The sequence below is a fragment of the Lycium barbarum genome, chromosome 8 (genome assembly GCF_019175385.1).
Source record: "Lycium barbarum isolate Lr01 chromosome 8, ASM1917538v2, whole genome shotgun sequence".
Lineage (NCBI taxonomy): Eukaryota > Viridiplantae > Streptophyta > Magnoliopsida > Solanales > Solanaceae > Lycium > Lycium barbarum.
The window spans coordinates 125,807,820-125,831,618 of NC_083344.1; the positions used below are offsets into that span (position 1 = coordinate 125,807,820).

At 37.8% G+C, this 23,799-nt stretch overlaps 1 protein-coding gene and 1 non-coding gene across 3 annotated transcripts; both read left to right on the forward strand.

The window, feature by feature from the left end:
• On the forward strand, positions 1–102 carry LOC132608408 (U6 spliceosomal RNA). Its single transcript, XR_009570332.1, has one exon. It is a non-coding gene; the product is annotated as a U6 spliceosomal RNA (small nuclear RNA).
• Positions 103–13,189: 13,087 nt separating this feature from the next.
• On the forward strand, positions 13,190–18,162 carry LOC132607186 (heme-binding-like protein At3g10130, chloroplastic). Of its 2 annotated transcripts, XM_060321040.1 has the most exons (8): positions 13,192–13,470; positions 13,807–13,896; positions 14,012–14,082; positions 15,518–15,619; positions 15,720–15,824; positions 17,125–17,260; positions 17,606–17,715; positions 17,833–18,162. In XM_060321040.1, the coding sequence occupies exons 1-8, from the start codon at positions 13,287–13,289 to the stop codon at positions 17,905–17,907; spliced, it is 873 nt and encodes a 290-aa protein (XP_060177023.1). In that variant the 5' UTR covers positions 13,192–13,286; the 3' UTR covers positions 17,908–18,162. The 2 variants fall into 2 exon arrangements, with proteins under 2 accessions (XP_060177024.1, XP_060177023.1); XM_060321041.1 differs by lacking the exon at positions 15,518–15,619 and having other exon boundaries at positions 13,190–13,470.
• Positions 18,163–23,799: the final 5,637 nt, after the last annotated feature.

Consider the following 23,799-nt stretch of genomic DNA (forward strand, 5'->3'; position numbering starts at 1 on the left):
GTTCCATTGGGGGCATCTGATACAATTGGAATGATACAGATAAGATTAACATGCTTTCTGCGCAAGATGACACGGACAGGTATATTATTGTGCCCTAGTTTAATTTTTTCTTAAATTCCTGATATTAGTGTTATTGTGAAATTCACTCATGTTACATGTGAGATATTTATGAATATGAGCAATTGTGTATATTCCACTAATCTACTCTCCACTCTAGGTGAAGACTCAGCAAATGTGTTACACTCTCGATGACGCTTGATGAATTGCTGGTAGCCTTTATGGTTGAAGATTGATTTGTCCCTCTTAAACCAATGATATCTATACACAGACAGTTCTACATTATTAAATAAACGGAGAAGGGCCAAAATTACCCCTGAACTTTGGAAAATAGTTCATCCATACCCTTCGTTATACCCTGAACTTTGGGAAATAGTTCATCCATACCCTTCGTTATACTTTAAGGTCAATTATACCCTTACCGTTATATTATGAGGTCAATTATACCCTTATGTCTAACAGCTGCCACGTGACATCATTCCAGCTCTTCAAAATTATTTTCCCCTCAAATAATTATTTACCCACTAAAATAACCCAACTTGACCCGACCCGATTTTTTTTTTCCAGCCAAAGTGATACGGACCCAACCCATTACCCCTTGGTTGGAAAAAAAAAATCGGGTCGGGTTGGGTTATTTTAGTGAGTAAAAAATTATTTGAGGGAAAAATAATTTTGAAGGGCTAGGATGATGCCATGTGGCAGCTGTTAGACATAAGAGTATAATTGACCCCATAGTATAACGGTAAGGGTATAATTAATCCTAAAGTATAACGAAGGGTATGGATGAACTATTTCCCTAAGTTCAGGGGTAATTTTGGCCCTTTTCCGTTAAATAAATTGGGAAAATTACGCTGTATGTCTACTGGGAGAAAATATTTACGCCCACGCCAAGTAGCCCATATTTGTATATAAACACCTCTTATACACTTCTATACAAGTTTGATACATTATGTATAATGCTTTCCACCTCAGGTATAATGTTAGTATAATATTGTACATTGGACTACGTGGTATGTTGGGCTGTATATTTACTGTTCTTGATACTTGTATTTCACTATTTTTGAACTGGACAAGTAGACAACCAGGTGGAGAAATAAGTAATAACGAATGTTCGAGTGAAATTTCATCTAAATAGGGCTGCTTAGGGAACAGGGTTGAAAAATCATAATGATCATGAGAGGTGCAATCTTTAAAGCCTTGATAATATATGCCCATTAACTATGAATTTTTTTGCGAGAAAGTTGTTTGATTTTCTGCAAAATAATTTATCTGTCATTCTAGCAACTTGTTTAGATGGGGAACAGGTGTCTATCATCATCAGTTTTATTTGTGCCAATTTTTCCTTCACAGCTAAATGAACCAATAATGATGGGATGAATTAACGCCAAGGCATCTATTGGGCAGCATGCAGTGGGTTTCCTACATAATTGTAAAACTATGTGACATCATATTTGACTAATATCTGTATTTGAGTGTCATTTGCCTCGTATTTTAGTGCTTTATTATTGGCGCTCGTAGTGTGAATTATGATGATTCAAGCCGTTTTTGTATGTGTAGGAGGTATCCGGGCCAAAGTGAAATGAAAACGTGTGAATGAGAGTGAAAAAAGATGAAGTTGGAGCAAAATGGTTAGTGTGTTGCAGGCCATGCGTCGCAGACATGTGGCACATAACATGACACAAGGAAAAAAATAGCCTTTTGGGTCTTTTGGGTGGTGGACATGATATGGTGAGATTTAACATCATTGAACAATGAGGGAATTGTGTTCTTTTTCCTTGGATAAATGGTAAGTAAGTTCATTTTATTGCTCAGCAGTCAGCACTAAGGATGTGCTGTAGGAAACTGTACATATAGAGCAAAAACCAAAAGTATATACCATCTCTAGTTTGGCATTGTTAATGTAGAGATTGTGGACGGGATTGTCAATTGTGATACTTGTGTCGTACATTTGGTTTTTAGTGGATTAAGTGTGGGATTATCTAGCAGCTGTGTGTTAGGTGTGGAATTGGCCAAACAAGTCAATTCTTTTGTCCACATAGTCGTGATGTAAGCGCTTACCTCATAATAGTCGTGATGTAAGCGCTTACCTCATCATAGGAAATTCATTCCTATAAATAGGTAGCTTATGGTTCATTTGTAAGATATCATTAAGATCATTTGCTATACACATCCCAAGAGAGAAAAAAAATCTAAGAGAAATACTCTTAGTGAAAGGCCTAAGTAAGAGAAGGTCTTTGAGAGAATTTTCTGTGGTAAAATTCTTGAGTGTAATTGGGATTGGGGTTGTGAGGTTGAGTGTTGTAAACACTTGTAATATTTCTTCTTTAATAAGATCTGCAGCAGCAACGTGGACGTAGCTCTCACATTGAGGGTGAACCACTATAAATCTGTGTGTGCTATTTATTCTTCGCTTACATCACGGCGTAAGTAGGTTCTGTCTAAGGAGGTTGGTATTTAAGTGGTCCAGCTGTGACCCTCCAATCTTTCCTGGGAACCTGCTTACAAAGGTCGGATTTGGGATTCAAATCCTAACAACTGGTATCAGAGCAACAGGTTGTGTTGTGATTTAGAAACGATGGGAGGCGAAGATGGTACGACGCACGGCATCGGTAAATTCGATGGTACAGATTTTGCGTTCTGGAGAATGCAAATTGAAGATTATTTATATGGCAGAAAACTTCATGAACCTCTGAGTCCGAAACCAGAGGAGATGAAGCAAGCAGATTGGGATCTCCTCGACAGACAAGTTCTGGGAGTCATTCGACTGACGCTGTCGAAGAACGTTGCTCACAACGTGGCAAAGGAGAAGACCACCGCAGATATGATGAAGATATTGTCTGACATGTATGAGAAACCTTCGGCAAATAATAAGGTATTTCTCATGAAGAAACTATTTCATCTAAAGATGATGGAAAATGCTCATGTTGCTGCACACATAAATGAATTCAATACCATTGTAAATCAATTGTCATCGGTAAAAATTGATTTCGATGATGAAGTACAAGCTCTAATTTTGTTGGCATCCCTACCAAATAGTTGGGAGTCAATGAGAGCAGCGGTTAGTAATTCTGTCGGCAGTAACAAACTAAAGTTCAACGATGTTAGGGATCGTATCCTTGCTGAGGAGGTGCGCAGGACAGATTCGGGAGAGGCATCGACGAGTTCTGCTTTTAATGTTGAAAACAGAAGCAGAAATTATGACAGAAACTACAACCGAAATAGGGGCAGATCGAAGTCAAGGAATGGCAGGGGTCAATCCAGACCAGGACGAACATTTGATTGTTGGAACTGTGGAAAACCAGGTCACTTCAAGAAGAACTGCAGGGGGCCAAAGAAGGAGGACAACAAGGGGGCTGGAATCAACGCTGCTACGGAAGACATTGGCGATGCGTTGTTGCTATCGGTTGACAGCCCGATAGACTCTTGGGTGCTTGACTCAGGAGCGTCCTTTCATACCACCCCACATCATGATATAATGACAAACTACGTGGCTGGGAATCTCGGCAAAGTTTATTTAGCCGATGGAGAGCCGCTAGATGTTGTTGGCACGGGAGACATTAATTTGAAGATGTCAAATGGATCCTCGTGGAAGATTACAAAAGTTAGACATGTTCCAAAGCTGATGCGAAACCTGATCTCAGTAGGTCAGCTTGATGATGAGGGATATGATCTCAACTTTGGTAATGGGTCTTGGAAGGTGGCGAAAGGTGCTATGGTAGTTGGCCGAGGAAAGAAGATTGGCACTCTCTACATGACGACTAGCTGTCGTGATACTGTTGCTGTGGTTAACAACACAAAGAAGACAGATTTGTGGCATTGTCGGCTGGGACATATCAGCCAGAAGGGGATGAAGCTGTTGGTGACAAATGGCTTAATTCCGGAGCTGAAGACGGTGGACCTTCATACGTGTGAGAGTTGCATTATCGGAAAACAAAAGCGAGTAAGCTTCTCAAATGCAGGCAGGGAGTTGAAGGTCGAGAAGTTGGAATTGGTGCACACAGACGTGTGGGGACCTACCACTGTCCCCTCCCTTAGAGGATCACACTACTACGTGACCTTCATTGATGATTCAACCAGGAAGGTATGGGTTTATTTTATGAAAAATAAATTTAGTGTATTCAAAAGATGGAAAGCCATGGTTGAGAATGAAACAAACCTCAAGTTGAAGTGTTTGAGGTCCGACAACGGCGGAGAATACACTGATGGTGATTTCAAACGGTACTGTGCCGATAATGGGATCAAGATGATGAAGACTATTCCTGGAACGCCGCAACAGAATGGAGTAGCCGAAAGAATGAACCGAACGTTGAACGAGCGTGCTCGGAGTATGAGAATACACTCTGGACTGCCCAAGACATTCTGGGCAGATGCAGTCAATACCGCGGCCTTCTTAATTAACCGAGGACCGTCAGTTCCCTTGGATTTCAGAATTCCAGAAGAAGTCTGGAGTGGCAAGAAGGTAAATCTTTCATTTCTGAAAGTGTTCGGTTGCTTATCATATGTTCATAATGATGATACGGCTAGAAGCAAACTTGATCCAAAATCAAAGAAGTGTTACTTTATTGGCTATGGTGACACCGAGCTTGGGTACCGATTTTGGGATGAACAAAATCGGAAGATCATCCGAAGCAGGAATGTTGTCTTTAACGAAGAGGTACTGTACAAAGACAAGCTGCAAAAGAATTCAGAATGTCAGGACAAGGAATCGGAAATAGTCGATTTGAGGGACTTTCCGGCACCTGAGCCGCAGCCAGGTACAACCGAGGCAGAGGAACAAACAATCCGAGAAGGTGCTGATGAAAGTGCTGATTCTGAAACAAATGAACAGACGTCAATCACAGAACTGCGTAGATCATCCAGGATCAGGAAGCCGCTTCACAGGTACTCTCCATCCCTCAACTACATTCTACTCACTGACAGAGGGGAACCGGAATGTTATGAAGAAGCAATGCAAGTCGATGAATCGACTAAGTGGGAGCTGGCAATGAAGGATGAGATGGATTCACTATCGGCAAATCATACATGGGAGTTAGCCGAGTTGCCAAAGGATAAGAAGGCATTGCAAAACAAATGGGTTTATCGAATAAAGGAAGAACCCAATGGAAGCAAGCGTTATAAAGCAAGGCTGGTTGCAAAGGGATTTCAACAGAAAGAAGGCATCGACTATACAGAGATCTTCTCTCCCGTAGTCAAGATGGTGACTATCAGAACTGTTCTTGGACTGGTAGCAAAGGAAAATCTACATCTGCAACAGATGGACGTGAAAACTGCATTTCTTCACGGTGATCTAGACGAGGAAATCTACATGCGACAGCCAGAGGGATTCAAAGTCAAAGGAAAGGAGAATCTGGTGTGCAAACTTCAAAAGAGTCTGTACGGACTAAAACAGGCTCCAAGACAGTGGTATTTAAAGTTTGACAGCTTTATGAAGAAAGCTGATTTTTCAAGGTGCGAGGCAGATCACTGCTGTTACTTCAAAAAATTTGAAGACTCGTACATGATACTGCTACTCTATGTCGACGACATGCTAATCGTAGGAGCAAACCTACAGGAGATTGATCGGTTGAAAAAAGGGTTATCGGAAGAGTTTGCAATGAAGGATTTGGGAGCTGCAAAGCAAATCCTTGGGATGAGAATCGACCGAAGCAAGGAGGGCATCAAACTCTCACAAGAAGAATATGTGAGGAAAGTTATCAAAAGGTTTAACATGCATGATGCCAAGCCAGTCAGCACTCCCTTGGCTAGACACTTTCGGTTGTCAAAGGATCAGTCGCCGACAACCGAGGATGAGAAGAAGCAGATGGACAAGATACCTTATGCATCTGCAATCGGTAGTCTTATGTATGCAATGATATGTACAAGGCCAGACATTGCACATGCAGTGGGAGTTGTCAGCCGATTTATGAGCAATTCGGGAAAGCAACACTGGGAGGCTGTGAAGTGGATATTCAGATATCTGAAAGGCAGCTCGAGTTCAGCTCTGTATTTCCTAAAATCAAAAACAGGATTGCAAGGGTATGTTGATGCTAACAACGGTGGTGATATTGATAGCAGAAAGAGCACATCCGGGTATGTTTACACCTTCGGAGGTACTGCAATCTCTTGGGTTTCCAAGTTGCAAAAGATAGTAGCTCTCTCTAGTTGTGAGGCTGAGTACGTTGCTGTGACGGAGGCCACAAAGGAAATGATGTGGCTACAATCTTTTCTGCGGGAATTGGATCAGGACTACGAGGGAAGTGTGCTATATTGTGATAGCCAAAGCGCCATTCATTTGGCAAAGAACCCGGTTTACCATGCTCGAACGAAGCACATACAACTCCGGTACCATTTCATTAGATCAGCTTTGGAAGATGGAGCGCTGGTGCTTGAGAAGATCGCAGGGAGTCAGAATCCAGCAGACATGCTGACAAAGGCAGTGACGATAGACAAACTGAAGCTATGCTCAACTTCAGTTGGCCTGCACGAAGTATGAAAGTAGGAAAGAGCTGCTGCATCGATCAAAGTGTGAAGACAAATTAAAATTAGTCTTCAAGTGGGAGATTTGTTAGGTGTGGAATTGGCCAAACAAGTCAATTCTTTTGTTCACATAGTCGTGATGTAAGCGCTTACCTCATAATAGTCGTGATGTAAGCGCTTACCTCATCATAGGAAATTCATTCCTATAAATAGGTAGCTTATGGTTCATTTGTAAGATATCATTAAGATCATTTGCTATACACATCCCAAGAGAGAAAAAAAATCTAAGAGAAATACTCTTAGTGAAAGGCCTAAGTAAGAGAAGGTCTTTGAGAGAATTTTCTGTGGTAAAATTCTTGAGTGTAATTGGGATTGGGGTTGTGAGGTTGAGTGTTGTAAACACTTGTAATATTTCTTCTTTAATAAGATCTGCAGCAGCAACGTGGACGTAGCTCTCACATTGAGGGTGAACCACTATAAATCTGTGTGTGCTATTTATTCTTCGCTTACATCACGGCGTAAGTAGGTTCTGTCTAAGGAGGTTGGTATTTAAGTGGTCCAGCTGTGACCCTCCAATCTTTCCTGGGAACCTGCTTACAAAGGTCGGATTTGGGATTCAAATCCTAACACTGTGCTGGTGGGAGTAGTAGATGCCCCGGTGGAATAGTCGAGTATCCTATGAATGGGGAACTCTAATCCAATTTCAAGTCCAAATTCCACACACTAAAAATAATCCAAGCGCTTGATCATCTTTTGTCCCCCATTATGCAACCCCAAGTCCACTAACCACAAACGATCTTGTTGATGACAGTTGCTTACTTGCTATTCAGAATCGACAGTTTCTTATTGACTCAGTTTACTATCTTTAATCTATATTACACATTAAGCCGCTTTTTATGCAATGGCTTTTCTCCATCCTCCTATACTTTTTAAGTTTAGGAAGCTCGTCCAGATTGTTAGTAAATTCCTTTGTGACATTTCTCTCTGTAATGAAGAAACATTACTAATTTACAGCTATTCTAAGTCAAGCATATTGGGAAGTATCTATGTTCTAAGCTCCTGTGCATGATGGTCTGTTAGCCTTTTCTCATCCGGTAACCTTTGTGTCATATAAGCAATTTTCCACCTCTCTTTAACAATGAAGTATTCACTTTCAGCAAGGACATTGGAGGAGGAGCCTTTCTATGGCAAAGATGAAAAAAGGGACTTCAAAGAAGGTCCAAGGATTATTCAAATAATACATGTCATGAACTTATGAGATTAAGATGAAGTTGAAAACTCGTTTTTTCATAATAGTTTGTGTTTGGCCGGTCCGGCCGGGAGGAAGATTGGATCCTTGGGCTCCTATCCGGTGTATCAATGTATTGTATCATTGCTTGTTGTGTGATGTTGAATTACCATTGATATTGATACTTTGTGAATTGTGATGAGCTAATGTGATTTAAGTGTACATCGTGTTTGAATTGCAAGATTTAATTAATGAAACTGTTTAAATTGTTTCCTTCATGCATTATGTTTTTATGACTCTTGCCCCCACTTTGAGGTGGTTTGGCTATGAAACATACTGAATGTTTTTCAAGTATTCAGACTCCATTTTTATGTTGTCATTCTTGATCGTGTCCCTTCATCCTTTTTGGTGAGCCCATCTTGATCGTGAGAGCATGTTGGATGATATTACTCTTTTTGTATAGTTGGGCCATGCCCAAACTTTTATCATTTTTCATTCACAGAGGCTTCATAAATGGACTTGTGTAATATTTTTGGGGCAATTTGTAAGATTGTCCTTCACCGGGGGGGGGGGGGGGGGGGGGAGTGATCTTTAATTTTTGTCCCTCAAATTGATGGTTTTTAATTTTTGTTCTCTGCCTTCGCAAATTTTGCCTTAAGGCAAAATTCTGCTTTGGGCCTTAAGGCAGAATTTGCAAAACTGTCCATACAAATTCTGTCTGAAGACCCAAAGGCAGAATTTGTATGGTCAGATTTGCAAAATTTGCAAAGGCAGAGGACAAAACTTAAAGACCACCAATTTAAAGGACAAAAATTAAAGAGCACCACAAATGAAGGACAATCCGCGCAAAAAAAAAGAAGATATTTTTGGGATTATAGGTACTCCTATGGTTGTGTCCTATGTGAATGATTTCTATGTTTAACTTAATCTTTTAGTTGAATGTAGTATTTCCGAAAGTTATAATGCATTGACTTATTATTCTCGATAAATTGAATATAACAAGATGTTTGTGAACAAGATTCAAATAGATAACCGATTACAGATGATAACAGTCTGCTCTGTGCGGGTTGGGGTCACAGTGATCCTTAAAAGTAGAAAAATGTTACAATTGCCTATTCAAACCAAACATACTGAAGTTACTAAACCAAATAATTGGAAATTGAATCGCACAAAAATCGAATCATTCAAAATTTAATCGAATTGAACCCATAGGGAAACTTCTAAAGTTGGCACGATTTTTCACTTAGGCATCTAAACTTAGGGTTGTTCCTACTAAATATTACACTACCCGAAGTTTGTTTTCAATTAGACATTTTTTGCTGAATCAGCCAAATTTACAAAGTGTACAATACATCGCCGCTGACGTGGACACGTGTCTTTTTGAGTTTAAAAAAAAAAAAGAGAGCCTATTTTAAAATCTATTTAGTAAGCAAAATAGAAATAACATTCTAAAAAAAGTTTAATTTACATCCGGTCAAAAGATGACACATTATTAACAAAAAAGAAAAAGAAAAAAGAACACATTGAAAATTCCAAAAATCAATAGTTCTTGGTGTTCTTCACCATCTTCATGTGTGTTCTTGTTCTGGCATCGATTTTAATCCAAAGTTTCAAGAGAAACTCCTCCAAATTTGTTATAACTTCATCTAAAGATTCCCACAAAGACCCAAAGGCAACCCCAAGATTAACTTCTCAAAGTTTTCATCAAATCAAATAACCTATTTTAAACCTTCAAGCATTCTAAAGTCAACACCTCCTTCTCTTCAATTTCTGTCCCAACAACCACCACCATATAATTTCGAGATAATTTCTCATTAACTTGAATCATAATAAAACCTAATTTGATTTTCTGCATCCAATTGTGAACAAATCTCCTTGGTGGCAGCTCGTTCCTCACGCAATGGGATGGAACTTCTAGGTAATGGTGAAATCTAGAATGAGCTCTTGATGATCATAAATGAGTTTGGGTGTAAAGTTTTTTCTTTTTCTTTTTGTGAATGTTATTTTTATTTGGTTTGTTAAATAGATTTATCCAAAAAAAAAAAAAAAATCACCCTTCGTCGTTCCTGTAAACACTTAGGGAGAGAGAATGATGGTTGTCTTCATTTTTCCCGGTGAATAAGATAGCAATGGTGGAAGATTTGTTAATAGTAGAATATTAAGTGAAGAAGAAACCGAAAAAGAATAAAGAAGAAAAAGGAAGAAGAAGAGGAAAATTAAAACAAAACAAAAAAACCTTGGGCTCTTTACGCGCCTATTTGGTCTGGAAATCACACAAATTGCCAAGTCAGCAAAAGGTGTCTAAATAGCACAGTCAATCCCTCATGTGTCTAAATGGTACAAGTTTTAGTTGAAATGTCTAAGTGAAAGATCGTGTCAACCTTAAGTGTCTCCCGATGAGCACTGCCTTTGTTAAATTTGGTAATGATACACCTGTAGTGGTGTAAATTTTATTAAATTAAAATCCATACAATAAGTTGGATTATATTGAATTCAAGATATTTTAGTCCAAATAAATTATGAGCTAATGTAATTGGATTAATTGTTTAAGTCCAATAAATGTGAATTTGATTAAAAAGGTCCAAATGCGTTGGGCTAAAAATGACGAGCCCATTTTGTTAAGCCCAAGATGATGTCTCTTCCAAGAGGCCCAGCTTGGTGTCACATGTCAATTGATGTGGCACGCCAAGTCAAACGAATGAGCCAAGAGGATCATGCCACGTGTCAGAATGATCCAGCATGTCTAGTCAAATCAAAAGCTAATAAAGACACAACACGTGTACAAGTAACATGTTCTGACCAATCAAATGTTGTCATGTCAGCTTCTATTTGATTGGTCGAAAGGAGTTCGTCCTTATCATAACTCCTCCATCCCACAACTATAAATATGAGACTTATAATTCAGATAGATGACTAGAAATTCTAACAAAAAGCTAGAGAAAACTCGTGGATCAAACGCTGCAAATTTCTCTAAAAGCCAAAAGCATTCGAGCACTCAAGCATTTCTCTAGAAGTTCTAGAGATCAAGACAAGATTCAAGCCCTTAATTCAAGTACAAGTTCAAGATCAATCTCCAAGCCCTTGAATTTATTATTGAAAAGGTGAATCAGAGAAATCATAGAGATTGTAACATTCATATTTGATATCAAATACTCCCTCCGTTTCAGTTTATTTGAACCCATTTGACTGGGCACGACATTTAATAAAGAGTGAAGACTTTTGAAACTTGTGGTTCAAAATAAGTCTTGAATATTTGTGTGGCTGTAAATCATTTCATAAAGTGAATCTGTTTTTCAAATTAGGCAAGAGGTCATTCATTTTGACACGGACTAAAAATGAAATAGGTTCACATAAATTGAAACAGATTGACTAATATGATCGTTGCGATATTTTCCTGTCTTGATTATTATTTGAAAAATCAGTTTGAAAAAAGTTGACTGTTATAGATAGGTGCTATTATATATGTGGGTGCCATTGTAGAGAGGTCTGAATGTATAAAAAAAAGTGAATAAATTTTTGATTTTTTAAACTGGACAAATAAAAATGATTTTTTTTGTTTGTTTAATATGGCAGCAAGTAAACGGACGAAGGAAGTAACCAAAAATTCCGGGCTTCAAATCTATATATAATATAAAGCTAGGCATAAACAATCCTATGTGGCACTTCTCTATGGCCACCATTTCTATTTATCTTTTTCCTCATTTTTTTGAATTTTTTTTACCTTATTTGATGTCCAAAAAATTTGGAAAAAATAATTTAAATCGTCATTCATTATTTAACATTAAATTCCATACACACGTTCTATACCCTGGTAACTTTTTCCCATCATTCTTTCAATTCTCTTTGTCCTATTCATTCATTTATTACATGCTACATCAATTGCACATTACTCTTTCTTAATTATTCCTAAAGAAACTGAAAGCAGACAATTATGAAGTTTTTTGCTGATTTATTAACGTAACAATTGTTTCTTTTTGGCACCAAGATGTAGTAGGATCACTGCTGTTTACAAAGAATTTGTAGAGTCAAGAAATTCAAACGTCTAAAAGCACCGAAAAAAGAAAAGAATGCAGGTAAGCCTTTCCCCTATAATAAATGTAGATTAATGTATATAAACAATTTAATTACCTGAAATCAAAGCAAAAATAAGTTATCGGTTAAATTTGATCCTCAAGAATTTATGTTTTCACCATCTTCATATTCACCAATTACCAGCTCTATTCAACTTCCCCTCACTATTTTGACTAAAAATACATGCATTTGTGCGTTTGGTGTTGTGGATAATTGAGATGTTCTTTCTCTAATTTAGGATGCTTTAGAAGATTCTTACTACGTATGTTGGATGATTAAACGGTACGCCGGATTGGCAATTTTTGTAATTGAGAAATGGCACTATAGAGTTACGTTGAAAGCATTGGTGGGTCTTTTAAGATTGTCAGGATACTTTTTTTCCGAAAATATTTGATTACATATATTGTCTTCTTTATGGAGTAAGCCTTCTAAGTTTCTTCAAATATTTATTTTTCCTCTAGATTTAGCTTTCTTTTTGTATATGTGTGAATATTTTCTTCAAGTTTCTTTTCCTATTCAGATATTTTGGAACTACCCCTCACATCGTTCGAAATTTTCTTTTACAGGTATGTTTGTGATACGTTCAACCTTAAAAACTAAACCGTTGACATTTCAAACGCTTCAAGTCTTGGTAACCCAACAATAGCATAGATAGATGACTTTTTCTGTGCATACGATAGTATTTCTTAATTACCTTATTTCATTTAAATAACTTCATGTGAGTTTTGAAATTCTCATTTATTTGATTTAAACGTTTGAAAATAGCAACATTTACTGCATAATTATATGATATTATGGGAGATTAAACCAAAGCTGATAAGCAAAGAAAGGTTTATATATTATATATTTTTCTGAGATTATATTAGATCAAAATTTATGTACATGAAGTTATGCATTGCAAGATAAGGAAAGAAGAGTAATTCTAATGATAGATGTATAAAGTGTGAGTTAGTAAAATTAAATTGTCTTTCAGAATTTAATATTTCAATATTATGATTTTTTGTTGGATGAGTTATATAAAAGTTTGACATTCTTATATGAAGAGATATTGTTTAGCTGGAAATGTCAAACTTCAATTTGTAGAAAAATATATTTTCATTCATTCATCTTAATATCACTAGAATAAAACAAAAGAACACATCTACAAAACAAGGATAATGACAAAGAAAAAGAACATGAAAGTAGCTAGGAGATTCGAGCAACACAAGAACTCTTGACAAAAAGAATCACACGAATAGAGAATATAACATTGATCGAAGAATAAATATTGATTTTGGGTTAAGTTTTTTTAAAATTTTATTTAAAAACCGCGCGAAGCGCGGGCCAAATTTTCTAGTACTAAAGTAATTTAGAAATTCAAGAGATAAATGACAAGTGGTGATGAGGTGGAAATATCAACTTACCTGAAATCCACAATGTCACCTTCCGGCAAAGAGATATTCAGAAAGAGCGAAATAAACAGTGCAACTGAAAGATGCTTCTGATCTCACCTTGTTCCATTTCTGCTCCTCCATCAACAAGCCGGATCAGACATTCGCCGATCAAATCCATGAGAAGCAATTCTGCTTCGCAACGGATAAACGGCATGTCAGCTCTCCAATCTCGAATCTCCCTACTCATCGCTCTCGCCTCCCAAACCTCTTCTCTTTCTCAAAAACGTAAAATTCCCCTGCAATTCCTCATTCCTCTTGTTTGGGAAGCTGAAAATGCTTAATTTAGACAACTCAAAGTGTTTGTTTGCCCATGGTTTTAGTGCTTTTGAAATTTGAATGGTATCAATAATTTATCTTCAGAAACGGAAAAAAAGTACTACTACTAGGTTTTCCCCGAAAGTACTTCTGGAAATAAATTGTTACTCTAGTATTGTCAAAACCCTTTTTTTTTTTTTTCAATTTTATTCTGTTTTTAGTCCTCTATCTAGTTTAGGAATGTGAACTATTTTGAATGATTGATTGATTGATTACTATATTGTTTAACTCTTTCGTTGTTGGCAGTTTTGACGGAATTGGCGGGTGAAACCGCGAAATACGTGTTTCCGAAGAGGATATTCGAAAGTCGGAATCTAGAGGAAGCTTTGATGTCTGGTATTCTTATTCAATCTAATCATGATTGTTTTATTCTCTTTATTTAAATGAGATTTTAGATGGTTAAAATTGGTTCATGTAATTATTTGCTCCTATAACTGTCATCTTCTTGAAGTGCCCGATCTGGAGACAGTGAAATTCAAGGTTTTGAAACGCAATGATTGGTATGAGATAAGACAAGTTGAGGTATTTGCTCTGTGATTCTTTTTATTAGTTAGTTGACATGCTTTCCTTTTTCCAGTAGAGTTTAGTTGAGAGAGATGCAATATTTGACTGACCAAAAAAAAAAAAAAAAGTTTAAACCTTTCATCATTAATAATATGTTGAAGATAGAGTGGAAACTTGTGATGAGGAAACCTTTAGAATACTACTTTCATACATACAAATATTAGGCAAGATACTTCGCTTATTAAATTTGTTCGCGCCAGCTTATACTGAGCTAGTATGATCTGTTTTATGACCAGAGAGACACGTCACAACCCAAACTCGTGGCACGTTATATTCACTTTGGCCCGATAGACCTCACAAATTTATCCTTTGGGCTACTCATGATCGAGTCCAAAATCGTGCCTGCCATGTGAACTTCTGCTCTGTCTTATATAGCACTTTGCTTTTTCTCTCCCTTTCCGATGTGGGATTTTCCTAAGGTATCATTGCACCCTTTCTTCGAAGGCTTAGCCAGTTGAGAAGCCTGTCAGTCATTCTGTTTGACCCGCCATCCTCAGCCCACCCCCGTCGTGGGCGTCACAAGACATTCTTACAGATTTTGTGGTGACCTGATTCTGCGTCTTTTCTCTAAGAATGAGCCTTTGTTAGGATATGTGATTTCCCTTATGGTCATAAAAACCATTATCAGGACATCTTTGTTTTTCTCCTTTATGGGGATTTTAAATGGAATTCTGAGACCTACAATCCACTTGAAACGAGAGAGTAAGTTGTTTAATCACTATGTACACGCCACAACAGGAGACTGATAGTTATTGTGGAGAGTTAGAATGTCTATGAATAAAAAAGTAAAGAAACAATCGGGACATGAAAGAGATTTTGTTTTCAAAAGTATCTTGGAAATGAATGCATATTGACAGAAGTAAAGTAGTGATCGCAACTCAGGAGTTTCCTCAATTTTGAGAAACATATTATTGACTCAGTGTTGAACATGATTAGAAAGCAGAGGTGGCAGTTTACTGAAAACATCTTATGCTCTAACTTTTGGTATGATCACATAGAATTAATCATGTCATAAGCTCTTTCCATGCACTTTGAGGCCCTGGATCCTGATATTTGAAAGCCATTGACATAAGATTTTGGCAGATATACCTTTGCATTTAACCTGAATTTTGGACCATCATTCGCCCTGTGATTTATGGTGGATATATTTCTTCTTATGTGTATATGCTCTTTAAAATCATACCCTCCTTTGTCAGTCTTAGCCTTTCTTAATAGCATTAATCTACAAGATTATAGACATGCTGTATTATTAGAACTTTACTCACCGACATCTCTTTACGTTGTCATGTTTATAATTAATTAATTATTCTTTTCCTGATTGTCCTTTTAAACATATTTCTTTTTCATTATAATTTTGTTCATTTATCTAACGTAGTATTACGACTTTAAACAGCCTTACTTTGTTGCCGAGGCTACAATGCCTGGGAAGAATGGGTTTGACCTTAATGGTGCATCTCAATCCTTCAACAAATTGGCTGAGTACTTGTTTGGTAAGGTAGTTGAAGGTATTTACAGAGAGTCAACCTTAGATCACCTCCAACCACATTTTAATGATGATCATTTTTGCCCCTATTCTATGTCTTGGTGACTTCCAGAACACGAAGAAGGAGAGTATGGCGATGACAACACCCGTAATCACTCGTAGAACTCAATCTGATGGGGAGAAGATGGAAATGACTACTCCAGTGATAACTAAAAGGGTACAACTCTTCTAGTGGCCATTGCTTTTTCCCTTTTAGTTCTTTTGCAGCGTATTATTTACTGCGTCATTCGAGACAAATCGTTTGGTTACTCTATTCCATAGTTGTTTTTGCTCGACTCCTTTCATTGCAGTCCTTTTGGAGACATATTGAGTTTTTCTGGGGAAATTGGAGATACTCAGGAAGAGGGATGTTGATGCATGGTGTTACTAAAAGTATTAAGCTGGAGATAATATATTGAAGTCGAGTCACTACATAACTTGGGAAATTGTAAATGAAGAACTAATCTGAAAACGACCTTATATCGCCAAATGGAAATGCTGACTTTTATTGATTCTATTGAAAAGAAACATCATATAGTTACCCAATTCACAAGAAAAAAAACATTAATTTTCTTGATCTGGAATTGATAAAAGATGACATGTATTTTAGTTTGGGATTTGAGGATTTTCAATTGTGTGCAAGGCCTATATGCTAGAGCAGGTATATGTGAAATGTAAACATTGTGGATGCTTATTGTTTGAACCTGTAATAGTCTCAGATGGTATTGCAAATCCGTATCTGGGAAAACGGGAAACTATTAAATACCACATTTGATTATGTTGCATGGATCCTTCATTTTCCTTGTCGTACCAGTGCCGAATGGGTGTAACATGGGTGTGGGTACTTCTTTCCAATTTTTACAAGTGCAGTAATAATTAAAAAAAACGCACATGAAAAAAAACTGCACGAACCCCTATCAGATGCGCACACATACACACACACACATCTGGTTTATGCCAATAGGCTTGTCCATCTTATGCAGATGTCTAATCTTAGTTCAAGAACAAGTTTAGAACTAACGAAATAACAGTAAGAACAATCTTCCATATTATAAAAGATTATATGTCTGAATAAACATACACCCTATTCGTCACATACTTTAAGGGCATTTCTGACCCTTTTCCGATTCACAAATACATCTGAGAACAACATTTTGCGACACAAAAGAACCAATATTTGTGAAAAGGGGCCCTCCCATATAGATTGGTTGGGTCTCTATCTGGTTATGCTATGTGTAGACATCCTATAAGAATTTCATGCACTCAGAAAGTTTGATACCAGAATATATCCATCTAGAAAATAAAAAAATCACTTTAGCTTGATGTATGATCCTACGTTTTAGTGCTTAACACCCCCGGCCTCCTCCCAGAAGAAAAAAAGATGAATATTGTGTATATAGCTGTTATATTTATGTCCTGCTCTTGTATTTTCACAGAAAAAAATACACCCACTGGCATCTGATTATGAATTTCATTAGGTGGAAGATCAGGAGAAGTGGAGGATGTCCTTTGTCATGCCCTCAAAGTATGGTTCGGACTTGCCGCTACCAAAGGATTCGTCTGTAACTATCAAAGAGGTGCCTAGGAAAACTGTCGCAGTTGTTGCCTTTTCAGGTTTGTGACTTCAGATTTTAGTATGTCTATCATAAGTTCTAGATGGAATTTTATGTTTTCTTGAAATTCGACATCTAAGTAGTCAGAAAGCTGGAATCTGCCTTATTGGTCTATAGAAGTAGATCATGGTAGTTTACTTAGTGCTTCATTGATAGCTCCACTTGTTATGATATGAGAGAAATTTGCACGTAGTTTTACTTCTGTCTCTTTCTTTTAATGTCCTATATCCTGCTGTGACAAATAGCAATATTCAATTCAGTTCAAAAGCAAAAATATTTAGGAATTATATTTTTCAACTTTTAAATCCGAACTTAACTAGCCTTCTCTCATTCGGTTTCGAGGAAGGTTTTGTGACTGATGAAGAAGTAAAAGCCCGAGAATCAAGACTTCGCACGGCAGTAAGGGGAGATGCTGAGTTTCGGGTAAAAGATGGTGCCTTGATAGAAGTTGCACAGGTATATTTGCAGTCACAAATTTCAATAATACTTGTAATATCTCCTGGAGAACAGATTTTGGCCTAGTGTAACCAAAGTAACCTACAAGTTGTGTATTTGTTATATTTCTGCTTGCAGTACAATCCACCATTTACTCTTCCGTTCACACGTCGGAATGAAATTAGCCTGGAAGTTGAAAAGAAACAGGAATAGCTAGTCAGTGTGCAGTATATTGCAGATAAATGCGTGCACTGATGTAGAGAAACCAGTGAAGCAAAACTTCACCAGTATACGTTAAAGTCATAATATGGTGTGTAAATATATTGTATCAATATACTCCTTGTATATATACATCTCAGGCGATTGCGCTTGACCTTTTGGTCATAAGCTTATGTGCATGTACAGAATGTACAGATCCCTCATTGCTTCTACTCTGAAAATAATAAGACACTTGTCTTTTAATTTGTATTCTTCTCGATCCTCCATTTGAATCTGTATTATTAGGCATATCTTGGGTAATAATCTAATATTATTCATTTGCTGAGCTGATCTATGTTTGAATTTTGGATTATATGGCTGTCCTGGGATACTGCTGAAATCTATGTTGCTTGGATTCTTCAAAAATACTGCCGCGTTGTGTTTCGGATCCTGCAAAACACGGGTGTGGCAACATTTTTGTAGGGACCGAGCAACATAGGTTGAAATGGGAGTTGATGTAGTTTAATGTTTTGTGCACCCTCGGATATGGATTATTCTGTGTACTCCCCGCTACTCCGTCATAAACTTTTTATTGAGCTTGAAGATTCCTTTCCTTTTAGCTCCTACGTTGCATGCTACATCATGACGATGAAACAACAATTAGGCATCAATCTCAATCAAGTTAGTATTGGCTTATGAATTCTCAATATTCATTCCAAAAAAAATGTGGACCTATTCATTCCAATACTATGTCCATATATTGCGATAATTCATCATAGATTGATTAGTTTTAAGTTGGTCATTAACCTACTGCAATCCTCCTCCTCTATCATGATTTGAGACCGACAATATGAGCAAACACACATAGAATTTACTGTAATCTAACTTCCTTTCCAATATCATGTTTCTCGTGGTTATTCTACCTTTACTCGAGACTCCTTGCATTGGCTGTTGATTTCGTCTCACTTCTGACATCCAATTTTTTCTTTAGAAAATGCAATTTATTATTGGTGGGCACGTTTCATGACACTGAAATCATGTTTTTATTGTTGTAAGCTTGAATAATATGCCCAAGGGAGTGAATATTTTATAAAACTAATTTGTCCTTTAGACGTGGTGAAACCATCATTAGGAGCTCTCCATCATGATATAAGGTGTTACATAAGCTGCAGTGAAAGAGCTGTTCTAGTAACAGTTAATCCACTAACTTATGTCCATATTTACCTAATATTAACTTATGTCCATATTTACCAATTAATATTAGGTACCTAACAAAAAGCTATGTGGTCTAGACGTCTAGTTAACAGAAACAGGGCAGGAAAAATGCATGCTATTAGCTACCTAACTATAGGCTGAGTGATCTAGTTAGCAGGAAAAGGAAAAATTCCACTGAAAAAAGAATTTATTTTGACTCATAAACTCCTTTTTTTATTTTTTATAGCCATGGGGTATTTAGAACTAACTGCCTGACTAATCCGTAGTGGCTCCGAGTCCCAGGAAAACTATCTTATGCCTTCCATAAATTTAAATATATTGATAAACCATTGAGGAACAAGAAGTCACTCTACCCATTAACCTATGGCTGCTGCCAATCCACTTAGTTTACCTTTTTCTTTTCTTCCCTTGCTTTGCCCATAGTCTAAGGGCAACCATTACATGAGCATGATTTTGCTCCATCCTCAAACATAATAGTAATACATAATTTCCCTTTAAATGTGTCTCAAAAAATTCTTACACACTTAATCCGAACTGAGGTTTTTGGGGTTAGCTCACGCTGAGGGGTGTCCTGGTCTTCGTAGCACATGTATTGCCCAAAACATGAGGGGCATGATGACGTGACGTCATCCTCTCCAAGCTTATACATGGGGAGTATTGTATGTTCAAGGTTCCAAATCACATTGACGATTAAATACGACGGTTCTGCTAGTTGTGGGACTTAACAAAAAATATTAATTGTAATAAAATATGTTAGATTAACAGTGTGAAGATAATTAAGTAACAAAGCGCTTAAGAGAAGTATATTATAATTTCTCACCGCTCAGTTGATAGCCTTCATGCAACTCGATTGGTATAAGCAAAGGAGAAATTAGAGTTGATATACTGAAGAAGATTAACTACCAAATTTGTAAGTTTCACTTGAAGTAAGAAAAGAAGCACTCCTGTCCTTCACTAAAGCAGAAGTACCTGTTTTCTTAATATCTCTCAAGATTTTTGCATCTTACTATAGTTGACTGACTATGGCTATGTTACATACAATATGAGAAACTAAAATCCGAAGAAGACTAATTAATAAGCTAGTCTAATTCAGGAATACTATCTAGAGCATCCTATACAATCATTAGTGTCATTATCAGTGAAAGAACTACTACTATTAATCTCAGCAACAGAGCTTGGTTCTTTCTGAATAGGACACTGAACCATGCCATCATCAAGTCTTAATCCTCCTTCATTTAAAAGAGCTTGCAACTCTTGCTTAGTGATAACAACCTTAATTCTTACAACCTCTGAACAACCTTTGCTACTTTCCTTAACTACTTCATCAGCAAACCTCACCTTCTTTTTGACTTGTTTTGCCTGTGGCTCTGGTAAAAGCGGTGACACTTCATGGACCTTCATTGGAGCTTTATATTCAAGGACCTTTTTCTTATCATTTTGACAAAGTACTATGCAATTTCCCATTGTTGTGCTATATGTGTTGTATTGCTATAAGGAATTTAGGTATAAGGTTTTTTGAGTAAGCTTGTTTAGAGCACACACTCGTGTTCCTTTTATAAGGAAAAAAAGGGGGTGAGAAAGCCCCTATGTTTTCTCAATATTATAATGCAAATGATTCAACTGTCCGTTCAAATTTTAGGTGGCATCGTTTGACTGGATATAGAATTTAAGAAATAATTTTTTTTTGATTTGTGATCTAAGTCAAGTCATAAATATTTGTCTAACTATAAATCTTCTCATTAAGAGTAAAATGAACAGTTCTTTAGTTGAAGTATTTTATATTTATGAAAATTATGTCAAATCTTTTTTAAACAAGCTAAAAAGGAATAGGGCGCCCATAAAAGGGGATAGAGGGAATATGTAGTACTGATGATATAAAGATTTTTAGTATTACTGTATTTTAACATGTTGTAACATGTAAACTGTCTTTTTTTTTTTTATGTGACTAATAGTTCTAGTTTTGACAAACAGTTACATGTAGTTATCTTTTAGGTAACTCGTTAGTATAATTCTCTCTCTCCTTTTTATTTTTGATTTTCAAAGTATAGACCCTTATAGTTCGGTCTTCCTCGGATTCCGCACATAGCGCGTGAGCTTAATGCATCACGGGCTGCCCTTTTTCTTTTTTCTTTTTCAAAGTATAAAAATTAAATTATAGTGGAAAGCATATTAGTTCTTTGGACCCCACCTTGTTGATTTTTGTTGTTGTGCAATTGAGGGGTCATGATCTATATTGATAGTGATGAAGATCATGATTCCTCTGAATGTCTATGTTCATAGCTTTCTGATATGCAATCCACTAAGTGAGAGATGCAGGCCTGCTTATTTTCTTGTTTTGACCAAGTAAACATAAACGTGTTACTATATCAATATCAATACTTGTTATAAATGATAAAATGATTACCAGAAAACTAACCCCGTTTGTCCATAGAAATAAAAAAAAAAAATCACTTTTTTGGAATTTTAGAGTTGGAGTTGTGTTTGGCCATAGTTTTTGAAATTGTAGTTTTTGGCGAAATGTAATTGTAAAAAAGTGAAAATTTTTAAAAAATAAGTTTTTGGTATTCTGAAATACAACTTCAAGTTATATTGGAAATTCTTATAGCCAAACGCTGAAAAGTGAAAAAAAATTCCGAAATAAAATGAATAATTCTTATGGCCAAATTGTTTACCCTGAATTCGGATAATCAATTAAATTTGTAAGTGGGTATAGGATATGTGCTTGGATCTTAAGGTGTGTTAGATAGAGAGAATATATATGTATGGGAGTTCTTTAATAAAACGGCCAGCGATGGCAATTTGCAATGAACATAAACGTTTATAAGTAATATGAGACACTTGATGGAAGAGATACAATATGAATGGAAGCAAATAACCTTGGCCGAATCAGATATTAAAAGAGAGAGAGTGCATATATGAACTTCTTCTATTATAAATGTTCTTAGAAAGTAAAAGGAGCCAACCCCCACAAAGGAGGAGGATATGCCCTATTTATAGTGTCACCTCTATGAGTTTTCATACAATGCGAACTAATAAAATAATAGCAACTAGGACAGCTCTGCACAGATTTGGTGGGATTGGACTGACGGCGCCGTCTGACATACGCAAGGTAGGTAGTTGACTATGGCAGGACGCTACTAGCGCGTGGCCCGCATACAACGGTCACACGGACCAACGGCTACTCGGACTAACGGCCACGAATGCTTGGGTCATCGGGCTTGGATGTTCTAACGATGTCGAAGGCAGGCCTGTCAGTGCTCATGCCCAGCTCCGGCCCAAGCATTACCCCGGTCAAGGGCGAACGGTACCGCCACCACATTCTCATTCCTTCCTCCGGCTTCGTTCCTCCGATTTGTCTCGTATCCAGTTTTTACCGTATACAGATAGCCCCCACACTCCCCGGATCTCCAATCTATCGGAGTAACGGGGAGTGGATAAGTTCCTAAACCGGTGGCTCTGTCATCCCGATGTTATCTTCGCATTTTGGCGGGAACGATCGCGTAACGCATGCCCTTTTATCGGCCACGTGTCTCAACCCTGGTGGTCCACTTCTGTCAACCGCCTTTTTCACGTCTTTTCGAGTCGCTTCGCATTAATGATGGGGCACGTGGCGCCATCTGATTGGTCGTCCTCGGTAATCGTTTCTCTCCCATGCCTATATACGGCCTCTTACCCCTTCACTTTACCATTTTCACGCTCTGCATCCTCTTCAACCCTACTTCAATTCTGCGTTTTTTCTACTTGCACCACACACAACCAACTTCATATTTGGTCGCCCTATTGATTTGTTGCTTCATGTTGTGTGCACAAGAGTCAACCTTGTCACCACTGCTGTCGAGTATCCTTTGTTCGAGCGTTGCTGTTTCAAACTTTGCCTTTTATCGAACCATCAGTTCCTTCGTTCTTCTCAAATTCCTTTCTTCGGCCCTCTTTCTTTCATATTTTCAAGATGTCCGAATCCACTTCCCATGATGCCCCACTGGTATCGTCCCCGGTAGCCGAGCCTGCGTCCCCGGTTAAATTCGAGCCCACGGCATCGGATATCATACCGGCCAAATTTAATTTCAACAAAGACCTTGAGGTCGAAAAGCCTTTCTCCGTTTCAGACAGGGGATTTGACGTGAGGCGGTATCCCTCATCCATCACCGAGGAGAAGCTCGACATAGTCCGGGCCGATTGCGGGTGGGACACCCGTCCTGTTCGGGTCTTCGCCCCCGGACCTGATGAATCTGTTACCGACTATCGTGAAGGGTTTTTGTACGTTTACACATACCCCTTCACTCTCAAACTCGACCCTCCGGTGGATCCGGTCATTCTCGATATGTGCCGTACTTACGGCGTTACGCTGGCTCAGATCGGACCAAATGTTTGGAGGGTCGTAGCCTGTCTCCGGTAATTGGCCAACAACGCCGATAAAGAGTTCACACTGGCCCATCTGATACGCCTATACTCCCCGAGGCTGTTCCGGGGTGGCGTAATGAAACTGGCCAAGTGCAGCCGGAATCCGTTCTTTGTGAAAATGGACGAAGACAGAGACCGGGGATAGTTGGAGCGATACGTCTGGGTGAAGACCGAGGACATAATTCCAGCCGAGCATATGCCTTTCCCGGAGAAGTGGAATAACAAGCGTAAGTCCCAAGCCTCGAATAATTGCTTTGGTATTGCTTTGTCAAATTTTGATTCTGCCTTCTC